Source organism: Convolutriloba macropyga, chromosome 15, assembly GCF_964194025.1.
Source record: "Convolutriloba macropyga chromosome 15, txConMacr16.3, whole genome shotgun sequence".
Taxonomy (NCBI): domain Eukaryota; kingdom Metazoa; phylum Xenacoelomorpha; order Acoela; family Convolutidae; genus Convolutriloba; species Convolutriloba macropyga.
In genome coordinates, this window is record NC_134482.1 from 8,520,235 (window position 1) to 8,532,856 (window position 12,622).

The 12,622-nt window shown below is 36.6% G+C and overlaps 1 protein-coding gene and 1 long non-coding RNA gene across 2 annotated transcripts in view; one reads left to right on the top strand and one right to left on the bottom strand.

Annotated features, from left to right (window-relative positions):
* Window positions 1-3,135, top strand: part of LOC142354318 (RNA-binding protein FXR1-like) — a 49,970-nt gene extending 46,835 nt beyond the window's left edge. The window contains exon 16 of the mRNA XM_075406586.1: window positions 2,211-3,135. Coding sequence (XP_075262701.1) covers window positions 2,211-2,287 — 77 coding nt within the window. The 3' untranslated portion in view covers window positions 2,288-3,135. The remainder of the gene's footprint in view (window positions 1-2,210) is intronic.
* A 2,047-nt stretch (window positions 3,136-5,182) lies between these two features.
* LOC142353999 (uncharacterized) lies at window positions 5,183-6,318 on the bottom strand. Its single transcript, XR_012761069.1, has 2 exons — window positions 6,182-6,318; window positions 5,183-5,733 (listed from the first exon to the last, which is right to left on the bottom strand). It is a non-coding gene; the product is annotated as an uncharacterized LOC142353999 (long non-coding RNA).
* Between the last annotated feature and the right edge of the window lie 6,304 nt (window positions 6,319-12,622).

The window sequence follows — 12,622 nt, forward strand, 5'->3', positions numbered from 1 at the left end:
GGCGTTTGAACAAAAATTCGCTCTCTCGCTAGTGGTTTTTTGTTCACATGCTGCAATTTCACTTTGCTTTTTATTGTTTTTTCAATTTTTTTGGATCGGATTTTTTTTTCTAAATGCTTTTCCCAATCCCTTCATAAATCATTCTAGGCCTAATTTTTTGTTTGAACCAAATTTCGATTTCTCGCTTGTGGTTTTTTGTTCACATGCGGCATTTTGACATTGATTTTCTGGGGTTTTTTTAAATTTTTTCATCTGATTTTTTTAGAAATGGTCTTCCCAACTCACTCATAGTCCGATCTAGGTCTAGTTTTTTGTTTAGTCAATGAAAATTCTTTGAATTGTACGGCAGGACTTGTCTTGCTAGATTTTTTTATTCGCTTTACCTCTGATCACGTGTTTCCTTTTACATAAGTCACTATTTTCACGTTTGATTTCTGACTTACCTCACTCGCTGTTTCAACTGAATGTATTTTAAATTCTTTCACGCATTGTGGTGAATACGGTCAATGTCAAAAGAGCAGAATCAAAGGAAACGGGAAAAACCGATAAAGCCAGGTCATTAAGTCATAGTGCACTATGTTATCAAAGTTCATTAGAGCTATTGTTGGCTGATATTAGTATTAATCTAATACCCTTCAGTTTAGATGCTGAATCAAGTATAGGTTTAGAATCTAACTGAGAGTGAACACTGAATTAGAATAATTGTAAAAGTTTAGGAAAAAATGTTGTCAATTTAAATCTCTTCTTTGTTTTTCTGTTTCAATCCCGATCTGCGTCTAGGGCGTCAACAGCAGCTATTTTCGGGCAATATCCTGGCTATGTTTGTTTGCTGTTGGAAAACAGAAAATTTTGTAAATTTTCTGATGTTTAAGTCCTATTTTTGGTGCCAAATTTTCCCTTGTTCTCGGTTTTCGAAGGTTCAAAGCATTTAGATCTATTTCAGGAATTCTTTTTAAACACCATTTTGGCTTTTGATTATGCTCTCAAACGTAGTCTAGCAATTTAATTACTCGGGCTGGTTTACTAATGCGATTTTTCGTACTACTCACTCTCACCCTCACTCTTACCCCACCACCACCACTCCAAACCCTCCACCTCATTCTACCCGTAACCCGCGCTCGCCCCCACCAGCACTCTTTTCTCCCCCATGCGCACCTCCAAATAACCTCTCTCCGTAATTAAGCCAAAGCTGGCCTGCCTAAGCCGCCACTAGCTACTAACGAAGCTAACCGCTCGCCAGTTGTTTGAGAATTGGATCGACCATAATGGCTTATGTTTAATTTCATTATTCAAGAGCGGAAGTTTTGTTCGCAGGTGGTAATTTGACTTCTCTTCTATAAAATTTTATTTTTATGTAAATAAATGTGAACGCTTTTACAAATTAGAAATTAAGCGAAAACATCATTTGCCCTCAAACGAAGTTGAAATAATTTTTGTAAATTGTGTGTCTTCTATGTCGACCATTTTTAATGGTCTCAACCAAAGGTTGTAGCAATTATATTAGTTTGCGGTCTTCTTTCATGGTGATTTTTGGCTTGACTGATTTTTGTCTGATCCTTTTTTGACGTTTCAACCGCAAAAACGGGATCTACAAGTGACGCCCAGAGGGCGTCAGGTTCTCTTAGAGTTTTACGTCTGACTAGTCTCTAATTATCGCCAAAACTAGTCGGAACATAAATTTATGGTGTGAAGAGTGGTTCTTGGAGTTTCTCCTTTTAACCCCCTTTTTCCTCCTCTCATATGCTCAACCCCCCTCCCCCATTAAACTAAAACTAGCCTCCCTGAGCCTCAGCTAGCTAATGACGACACCAGGCGCTCGCCAGTCGTTTGAGAGCAAGTCTCCAGACTTAATCGGTTTTGTTCAATTTTTCGCGTGACTTTGACGTCCTTTAAATATTGCGGTATCGGTTATCTAATTTGTTTTCTCATTGTCAACTTAATAGTGGCCTATAGAAACAATCTAATGACGTCATTTGAACCCTCTCTGTGAACTTATCTCCTACACGCAAGCCGCCCCCCCCCCCCCCCCAGCCACCTCACTACTCTCCAGACTGAAGGAAGCTATAATACAATCAAGGCCCAGCAAGGTGTTCAAGAGCAATTCATCCGGCGTTAGTCGGTTATGTTTTGAAATCTTTATAATACACCTTGTAATTGTTTTGTCTGTTGGAGGGTTTTAAATGGTCTGTCAAATTGGTTGGCATTTTTAGGTGGTGATCACGGTGCAAAATCGTCCCTGCCCAATGGCAACGTCAACGCGAAAGCGGTCAACGGGGTCAAGGCCTAAACTGCCCCCTATTAACGGGAATAACCCACCGAAGCACACGACGTCAAAACGACAAGTGTGATTAAACTAAACGAGGGCGGAGAATTCAAGACTGACTGTTTCAAAAAATGGAAAGTTTGAAAACTAAATTTGTTCAAACCGGACTTTAATTAGCCTGTACATTTAATTAGTAAGCGATATATGAAAACAGTTTAGTTTCTAAATTACTACTTAAAGTTACACGTCGAAATATAAATTGCCTGCATCCAAAAAATATTTGAGCATTGAAACGAAGTCGCTATTCATTTGATTGCTGTTTTGAAACTGTAATCAGTGATATATGAGATTATTAATAGTGTAAATTAAAATTTGAATACGATAACCGAACATAATCTTAATGATAACCACGCTTTTATGGTCTTGAATGTTTTTCTAACGATAGAGAACTGATAGACCATGCGTAACAGTTAAAGCATCGAATACTTGAAATAAAAGTTTGATTACATGATAATTTCAGTGACGGAAAATTTATTTGATAGAAATTCCATCACAAAAGTTAAGTTTTGTGCCTTAGAAAATTGTGCATCATTCGTTCATTCGCTTCATTTTGTTGCCGTTTATTAATTTAAATCTATTGAGAAAGTTCAAAATAGAAATTGCTGCTACATCTGTGGAGTAAATAGTGAATTGAGGGGCGCTATTAAAACAGTTGTCTGAATTTTACTGCTGGTGAAAAATGATAAAAATGCTTGTGCGCTATTAGTGGTCGTTAATGTTGTTTAATTTCGTTGCCGTTACTTGATTAATGATATAACAGATTGAATTATTACTATTACAAATCACAATTAACATTCAACTTTTACACACCACTACAACTTTTCACCCTGAGTTGAACTTGTATCGAGGAAATATGTGGGCTAGGCCATATGTTATGGAACGTTTCACGCCTTTGAAGTGCTCTGAAAAAAGTTAGAGCAATGAGGCGTAATTTTTTACCTCGGAGTTGAAAAATGTGAAAAAATAATTTTAGCATGCATATGCAGACCTGACCGGTTAAATCCGCTATTTTCTGCCCAATTTAACGCGCGGATCGCAATCAATTAGCTTGGACTCGTCATTAAAAATATCGGGCTTCACAAACATCAGTCACAAACATGTAATCACAAACATCCTATCTTTCTGTATTAAAAGTAAATCGCTCTCTAGAATAATGGCCAACAGCGCTCCTATAACTGCAAGGTGAAGGGGCATTAAAAGGCGCGAATGGCCGCAAAGTGAGGTTGCTGAAAGTCCTTGATAATAAGTGCTGATGAAACAAATCTTCTTGCTCGAAGAAGTGCCAAGGAAAAGGAGATCAATACACAAAGGTAGTTGTGCACCAAAATGCTGATCCAAACTGTGGATACAAAGCGTATCAATGACTGTAAGAGTTTGGGTTTAAAACGGTTATTGACCCGAGATGCGGCTAAAACATGACATATTTCTAATTTATTGGTTTGTTTTTTTAGGTTCCCCATTCCGTTTTTCTCAACTTCTCATTCTATTTTTTTTCGTTTTTAGTTGTTCTCGAGCAAAATCATTCAATTATTGTAGGCGAGTATTTCTTTGCAAAATTGTTGTATGACTGGTTTCCTGCTCTAGAACATTTTTTCATTTGTTGAGTGCCTTCTTTAGGCTTGATTTCTTGATTTTTGCGTAACCTAAATTGCGTAACAACAGATTTTAAGATAGCACATTACAAGGCCTCGATTGCCAAATGGTTAAATCTTAAGTCTAGCGCGCTTAAGGTGGATATTCGAATCCCTACGAAGTCGGAACACCCAATTCCCAAAAACTTATCTAGGCTCCTGCTCCCTGTGGAATGCAGCCCCAGCTGGTCAGTCGAGAGAAAAACGGTCCAACGATAGCCGGTTTATTTTTTGTTTCTCAATCAATTTCTTCTTAAAATATTTTAAGAATTGTGTACTTTGTTTCTTTGGTCTCTTATTTTTCCTTTCAAAATTTTTCAATTTCTGTCGTTTTGTTTAGCACTAATATATCTCTTTCGCTCTCTCTCTCTCTCTCTCTCTCTCTCTCTCTCTCTCTCTCTCTCTTTCTCTCTCTCTCTCGTTCTCTCTCTATCCATTTTTCTCTCTCCGTCTTTCTTGAGATTTTTTGCTTTCTCTCTATTCAATTTTTGTGCAATTCAAATTTTCTCGGTGCTTTCTCTTCTTTCGCCCATTTAATTTCTATCTTTTCTGCCCAAGTTTTCTCTTTGAAATTTTTGTTTCTTCTAGAACTTTTTCAGTTTCTTCTTTGAACTTTTTTCACTTCGTTTTTTTTCTCGGCCTATTGTTTTGTCCTGTCGTACTATGTTCATACTTTTTTGAAATCTTGGTCTTACTTTTAAGCAAACTTTCAGTTGTTTCATTTTCGAATTGATCTCAAAAGAAGCTTGCACCAATCATTGCAAAAGTATTACGTGCCTGACATGAAACGTAAAGAGCACAAGAAAAATGTTAGGTTGTACATAACGTATTGCAACCCCGGATTTAGGTTCAAATTGGAAATCTGATTAATTACACTCAAACGAAGTTTAAAGCAACTATTAAAAACGTTTATTGTTATCAACTCGAAGACAAATATTGGTATTATACACGCCTCCACTCTACGACTCGAAAAAGATTATCGGTGTTCTACAGGTTTTTACAACTCAAAGAGGAGTATTGGTGTTCGAGATGAATAGCAATTCTCCCTATTCAAAATACAGACCTACCTATTCACCTACCTTTTCCCACCACCACCTTCAACCTACCCCCACCCCACTTACTTACGCCCTCCCCCTACCTACGTACCCCGGAACTACCAATCCTTCTCCTCCTATATACAATAGCACCAAATAGTGCACAGGCAAACTGTACGACAAAAAAAATGAAATTGAAAATAATTTTAAATTAAACGATTCGTTATGTAAATGAGAGTAAAACAACGCTTTTTTTGTGTAAAATCAACTCTCAAAAAGAGAAGCAATTCAAGTGAAATATTAAATATACAATAAAGAGTTTGTACTATAAAACGAAGGCTGCAATGGATTATAATGTACAAGTCCTAATCAGTTTTGAGATGCAGAGATTGAGCTTTTGGTGAAACAGTTGGTTCATAAATTCATCAGGTGACTTAATACTAGGAACAGAACCCCGCTTGCTATTAGAGTTGGATCCGAGGTGCAGGAATTTGACCAACTTATAGCGTCTGTTTGCCTTACAGGTGTCACCATTTCACATTTTTCCCGGTTTTCGCAGCAGCATTGATTCAAACTCTCTAGGGGAGAAATCCTCGAATCTATTCTTCCAAATTGGTCAGTTATACTTTGGTTCCACGAAGTCTTTTCTTGCTGTCGATTGAATTCATACCGCTGAAATCTTTGCTCCCAAATGACTGATTGATTTTCCTTCGCTGATTTGATAGCTTCTATTTGATAGCAACACCTAAACGAGTGTGTCACGAAAATGATCAACGCAAAAATGCATAAGAATGAAATAACAAAACCAGCCACACTTTTTGTCAATAGAAATATACGCTTTTCTAATTTGTTTAATTTTTGTTTCATTGACTCATTTTCCTGAATTAGATAGGAAATCGATCGTTTCAAGCATTCTCTTCTATCTCGAATATATTCGATATCCGAATACTCATACATCTCTACTATATTATCCGCAGAGTTTAGCTCCTGGCATTTTGTATCCTTCACAACTTCAGAGTGATTTTCCTGAAAATCTTTTCGGATCTGCACAGAGCTGTAAATTTGGTCGCCATTTTCTTCATACTCATTATGAGTACTAGTAGTCGGGAGAGCCATTAAATTTTTCGATAGACCTTTCTTGTTGAGACAAAACTCGAAGAAAATGCGATTTTGCAGACCAGATCAGCACCTACCGACAAAGCTGAATGGCTGGTTTTGATGTCAACAGTATGAAAAACAAATGCTTTATATAAAAACTAGAACGTTTCATGCGCGATGGTTCGCTCTTTGAATATTTTGAAGAATAAAAGAAAGCGTTTAGTCTATCTTGTAACTCCAGTAACTAATATCTGAGAAATCCAAAAAATGATGAAATGCTAAAGATACGAATACCGTCACGCAAAAAATAAACTTTTTTGACTCGCGCTTTACAAAGTTCTAGACTCGTGTTTTACAAAGTTAACTTTAGAAAACGGTTTGAGAAAAAGTTTCTGTTTCGAATAATTTGGAGATAACAAAAATGATCTCATTATACGTCACTTGATGCTCATGTTTCTGCTCTGTTCGGTTAAGTTCAGAGCCCGATTGGTTGCAAAATCTAACATGTCCATTTTATTCAAATTCTTCCGCATTATCAGTTTCATAAATTGTAATAGCGCGTCTTGTTTGTTTTCTCCGTGATTGCACATTAGATGCCATAAAAGAAACCTTATCCAATTTGATACTCTTAAATCCGATTAAGATCAGTGTTAACTCTGATAAAACAGTAGTTCGAGGATTCAATTCATCAACTTTTTTGTGTATATAAGTTTAATCGATATTATGGCACATTAGATGCCATAAAAGAAACCTTATCCAATTTGATACTCTTAAATCCGATTAAGATCAGTGTTAACTCTGATAAAACAGTAGTTCGAGGATTCAATTCATCAACTTTTTTGTGTATATAAGTTTAATCGATATAGCGACACATAATCATAATCGTAAGCTCCAGCTCGTACAAATCAAACGTAAAGAACAAGTGAAACTGAGACGGCAAGGTTTTTTTATGCTCTTGTACCGGTTTTTTTGTCTGATGTTATTGACGTCAAAATCTGTTCATAATAGGTCAACAATCATGTGGATAAGCTAAGACTATTCAGCCGAATTTTATTTTTTTTAGACGAATTAAGTGCAGAGGTTTCTAATGCGTTCTCAGCTACAAATAATATTCTCATATTTGGTGATTATAACATTGCTATGTTGAGTGTAAATGGACAGAAAAGCCGTCAGAATTTTGCGGCAGTGCTAGGATTACAGTTATCGAACATTGATATTCCTACACGCATAAGCAACAATAAGAGAAATTTGATAGATCCCTGTTTTTCGACAAAAGAGCAAATCATTAGTTGGAAAGTCTGCTCACCTCCTTTCGATATTGATCATAATGTAAATTTTTTTCAGAGCAAACTTTTTTTTGTTAGAAGGAAAACAAAATCATTTTTTAAACGAGATACAAAAAAATTTGTCAATGAAGAACTTAATAGAGATTTGGCTCTTGCAGATTGGAGAAGAGTTTATCAACAACGAAACTAAGATGAAAATGTTTGCAGAGTTTAACAGAGTTTTTCTGACAATACTCGAGAAAAACGCATCAACGGAGAAAAAATTAGTTTCTAATATAAAAAAGACTACTTCAGATAAACCTTCGGTGACAAAAGAAATTCTTCATTTAGTTGCTGAGAAACATCGTTACTTCAATGACTACAAATTGACACAAAGTGCTGAATCATTTGTGTCATTTAAAAAGTATCGCGACCTTGTAAATCGAAAGTTAAAAGAGGCACAAAATCAATTTTCAGAGGATTTTTTAAGAAAAATGAAACCTCAAAAGAGAAATGAAAGTTCATTAAAAAAAAATAGGAAAAAAACCACTGAAATTGATGAGAATGTTAAAAAAGAACTACAAAAAATCAATATGTGACTTTTAACAGAGTTTTCAGCGAAATGGGCATCTACACAGGGCATATTGTTCCATTGAACGTCGAAAAATAGAGCGAAAGTTTCAAGAGTTTTACTTTAGACCTTTTCCTTTGAGGGAAATCTATAGCTATTGACAATCTAGACAACAACAAAGCACCAGGGCCGGGATACATCAATGCTTGGGCATTGAAATCTGGAAAATATTCTATTGGGACACAACTGCAGATAATGTTTAACGATTGTATTCAAGAGAAAGTTTTTCCAAAAATTTTTAAGGATGCACACATCACACCAATTTTCAAGAAAGGAGATTCGTTTGTTTAAACTAATTATCGTCCAATTTCTGTAACAACAGCTTTCGGAAAAGTATTTGAAAGGCTTTTATTTAATCAGTTTGTAGAATATTTTGAAAAACTTGCGTTCTTGAACAAAAAAAATTCGGTTTCAGATCTCGAAAGTTGTCTACTGATGCTCTGCTTCATTTTATTGAAAAATTAATAGGAAATATTGAAGATAACGAAACAGGTGGTGTGTTCTCAGATCTTGCAAAAGCTTGCAATTCAATTTCACAGGAGAACTTTCTTAAGAAAGCTGAAAATTTCAACCTCCCTCAGTCAACAACTTTACTTCCCAAATCTTTTCTCGAAAATCGAACATAATGCGCAAAACTGGGTTTTGACTTATTAGATAAAATAACTATTAATCATTGTGTTCCACGAGTAACTGTGTTAGGACTTCTTGATTTTCTGTTAAATGTCAATGATTTTTCTGAAAAGCTGGAAGGTGAAAATGATGTTATTCAATTTCCGGATGACACGAGTATTATATGCAATTTTGAACAAAAAATTGAAAGAATATTAGAACAAACAGAAAAAAACCTGACAGAGAATCAACTCACTTTAAATGCCGATAAAAAAGATGTTATTCTTTACAAATCATACTAATTCGGATCCAGAGTTTTCTTTCAAAGGCGAAGTCATCAAACGAGCTCATTCATGTCATTATCTGGGAGTACAAATTGATTCAAGCCTAAACTTTGAAAATCACCTGAACTCAGTTTTAAGCAAAATGGCTAATGCAATTCGTTCTTTGTATCTTGTAAGAAATCAAATACCTTTGGAAGTAAGAAATAATGTTTTCAAGTCAGTTGTATTCTCTCATCTTTCTTTCAGTGGAGTATTCCTTCAAAGTCTTACAGTGAAAAACATAAAACGCATAAACAGGAAAATTAACTGGGGAATAAAAGTTTTTAATTTTCTTCAAAACTTTGACCACTACATTGATCTTCTCATTAAGGATCGTATCCTGCCAGCCGAATGGTTTATCTCAAAAGTTAGCCTAATGAAGCTACAAACAGATATAAGACAATGGGAAACGTCCAAAAATTTTAAAATGTTTACTTGTGGCCAAAACCCTAGACAGAACAAGAGAAAAAAATCAAATTATTATAAAAAAGAAAACGCAAACCAAGTGGAGTAACAAATCTTTAATCTTGAAAAGCGTTCAAAAATGGAACAAATTGCCCTCTTCAATAAAAATTTTTAATAGTAAAGTATTTGCTTTGAAAATGTTTTAACCGAGTTTTTGCTCGATCGACAAAAGAAAGTACTCGTTAATGGACAAATAGGAGCCTTCAAATCCTATTTTTACGTATGAAAACGAACAGCCAAATTTGAAGATTATTAATTAATAACAAAGCTGATTAATTTATTTAACATTTTACTGCATGTAAATATCTAACCTTAAAGTTATAGTCTGAGTAATTTGCATGCTTAAAAAAATCACCTTAATACGTACATATCGTGGTTATATTTAATTAAAATTAGGTTATACGAAATTTTTCGGAACTTTTTACGTATATTAGAACGATTTTTCACGTATATAAAGACCCTATTCTGATTGCCTAATTTTTTTCTTTTACTTTGTAACATCCTCCGTCCCGGAACATCTTCCCACCGAGATGGAGAAGATGTACTAATTTCTTCGATCTATTGTCGGATTTCTCTAGAGACTCCGCTGAGTCAAGGTATTCGTCCATGTAAAATTTTTCAAGGACGGCTGTTGCAGCTTCGGGGTAAAAACTTTGCAGTTATTCTCGCAGTGTGTTGTAAAGCATAGTTGACGGAGGTGGACAGATCTATTCCACAAAAACATGGCGCGTATATTGATACATAAAAACAACATTTGTTTTTGGATCCTCCCGCCACAGAAAGCGAAGCGATGGTTGAATTGATGATAAAACATCAACCTGTAGGAACATTCCCTCGATTTCGGCAGAGACGCATGTGGATGTTGTCGGAAGCGGAGAAGTACATAAATGAGGTTCTGGAGCAGATCAGGGCCAGTGATCAAGGACTTATTAAACGAGGCTCTGTGAAAATTTGCTGCTCCATTGGGCATCCTACGCACCTTATCCGGTTTGTTCGGGTTTACAACCGGATGGTGGGCTAAGTACCACTCATTACTGAACTGATTCTCAACCATTTGAGGGTCCAGAACCTCACATAGATACCCTCCATTTGGATCTTCCTTGATGGTAATATTATACTTCTCCCTAAATTTTCATCCTCAATTTTTGAGGGAATTTAGTTGCTCAAGGGAGGAGAAGTAGTTATTTGGGAGTTTGGTCTTTTCTGCTGCCCACAGCCTTGGCAATGATTCTCACAGTGTGCTTTAATGAAGAGTTGACGCAGGTGGACAGATCTGTTCCACAAAAACATGGCGCGTATATTGATACATAATAATAACATTTGTTGTGGGATCCTCCCGCCACAGAAAGTGAAGCGATGGTTGAATTGATGATAAAACATTAACCTGTAGGAACATTCCCTCGATTTCGGCAGAGACGCATGTGGCTGTTGTCGGAAGCGGAGAAGTACATAAATGAGGTTCTGGAGCAGATCAGGGCCAGTGATCAAGGACTTATTAAACGAGGCTCTGTGAAAATTTGCTGCTCCATTGGGCATCCTACGCACCTTATCCGGTTCGTTCGGGTTTACAACCGGATGGTGGGCTAAGTACCACTCATTATTGAACTGATTCTCAAATATTTGAGCGTCCAGAACCTCACATAGATACTCTCCATTTGGATCTTCCTTGATGGTAATATTATACTTCTCCCTAAATTTTCATTTTCAATTTTTGAGGGAATTTAGTTGCTCAAGGGAGGAGAAGTAATTATTTGGAAGCTTGGTCTTTTCTGCTGCCCACAACCTTCCGACATCGTATCTCAGACCATTGTGTACGCTGTTATTCTCAAGGATTTTGGGAGTCCTTGCGTATGCTGCAGATCGTGAGTCGACGTGCTTGTTTGTCCCGAATGATTCAAGGTTGTACACTGAGTTTAATTGAATTGCTAACTCATTGTCACGTTTGATATCCATTTAAAAGCACGTTGAGGTTAAACACGAACTTGATGGTAAGAGACCGCTTAAGATCCAACCTATGGTTAAACGTACGGCAATGAATGAACGCTTCGCATTGGTAGAAAATTGTTCTAACGGTCAAATGGCTTGATAGACATTGTGTCCGAGTATCAAATTCATGTCTTTATTGTAATATGTCACGGGATCAAGGTCGGCTAAGTGTGATTAAGTCTCCTGCAGGGGCTGTGCATTAAATATTTCTGAGCCGATGCTCAAACTCTCTTTAACTTAACAAAAAGGTCGATGGTGATTGGTTCGAAATCTTGATGTTCTCTTGATTTAACAGTAAGTTCAGCAAACCTAGTATAAATTACTTCTTCGTTATTATTACCCTTGACAGTTAGCATTAGTGCTTTTCCGTAGAAAACGAGTTTATTTGCGGGACTACCGACCACCCAAGAGTTACTGCGAGCGGTATCACACAAAACTAAAATCTCGGTATCTGAACCGGACGAATTGACCAACTAAAATTAGTCACCTGAAGAAACCTTTTAAAATCAGTCACAGATGACATCTTTGTGGTCTTATCAGACGTCTGTTCACTATCAATTCCTTTACTTTGACTTGTGTTGTCAGAAAGCTGAATAGTGTTGGGATTTGTTATATGTTTTGTTGGGAAAACGCTATCTGCTGCATACAATGGTGTCTGATGCGAAATAAAGCATCTTTCCGCCCGCAATTTCTTGGTTGAGGGCACTAGCGGAATGTGTGCTTAGCCCGCAAGCACGAAAAGCAAAGTTTTATTATCCGCCATAAAGTTCGCTCTCTGGGTTGGAGTTTTTTTCCTTGGAAACTCGAAACTCCGATAAGCAGTGGTTACTTTTGCATTAAATACAGCGAGAGTAAGTTTTTGAGGAAGAAGATGGCATTTGCTTCTTTGTTTCAATTTGTTGTCAATTTAATGTCAACATCTTTCAGGCTGTTTTGGTCTTGGTTCCTGAGGTTCTGTCATCTTCAGTTTTTGCTTTGGTTGCGCTTTGATTCATAAGAGCCTGAGCTTCAACATTTTTCTTAAGCCAATCTGTAAAGTCAAGGAGAGTGGGCTTAACCCAGTGCTCTTTAACCTTAAAGAGCGTCGAGGACTCTTTCATGTTTTGGTGGTAACTTATTCAACGCTTCGTTAAGTAGGGAAGTACAGTGCTCCTCAAGTCAGCGTCATAAGGTTATGACTTGAAAGCCCCAGCGAGGCCGGATATTGTTGCAAAATAGCTAATAATGATATCACTATTGCGCATTTGAAAGGCGAAA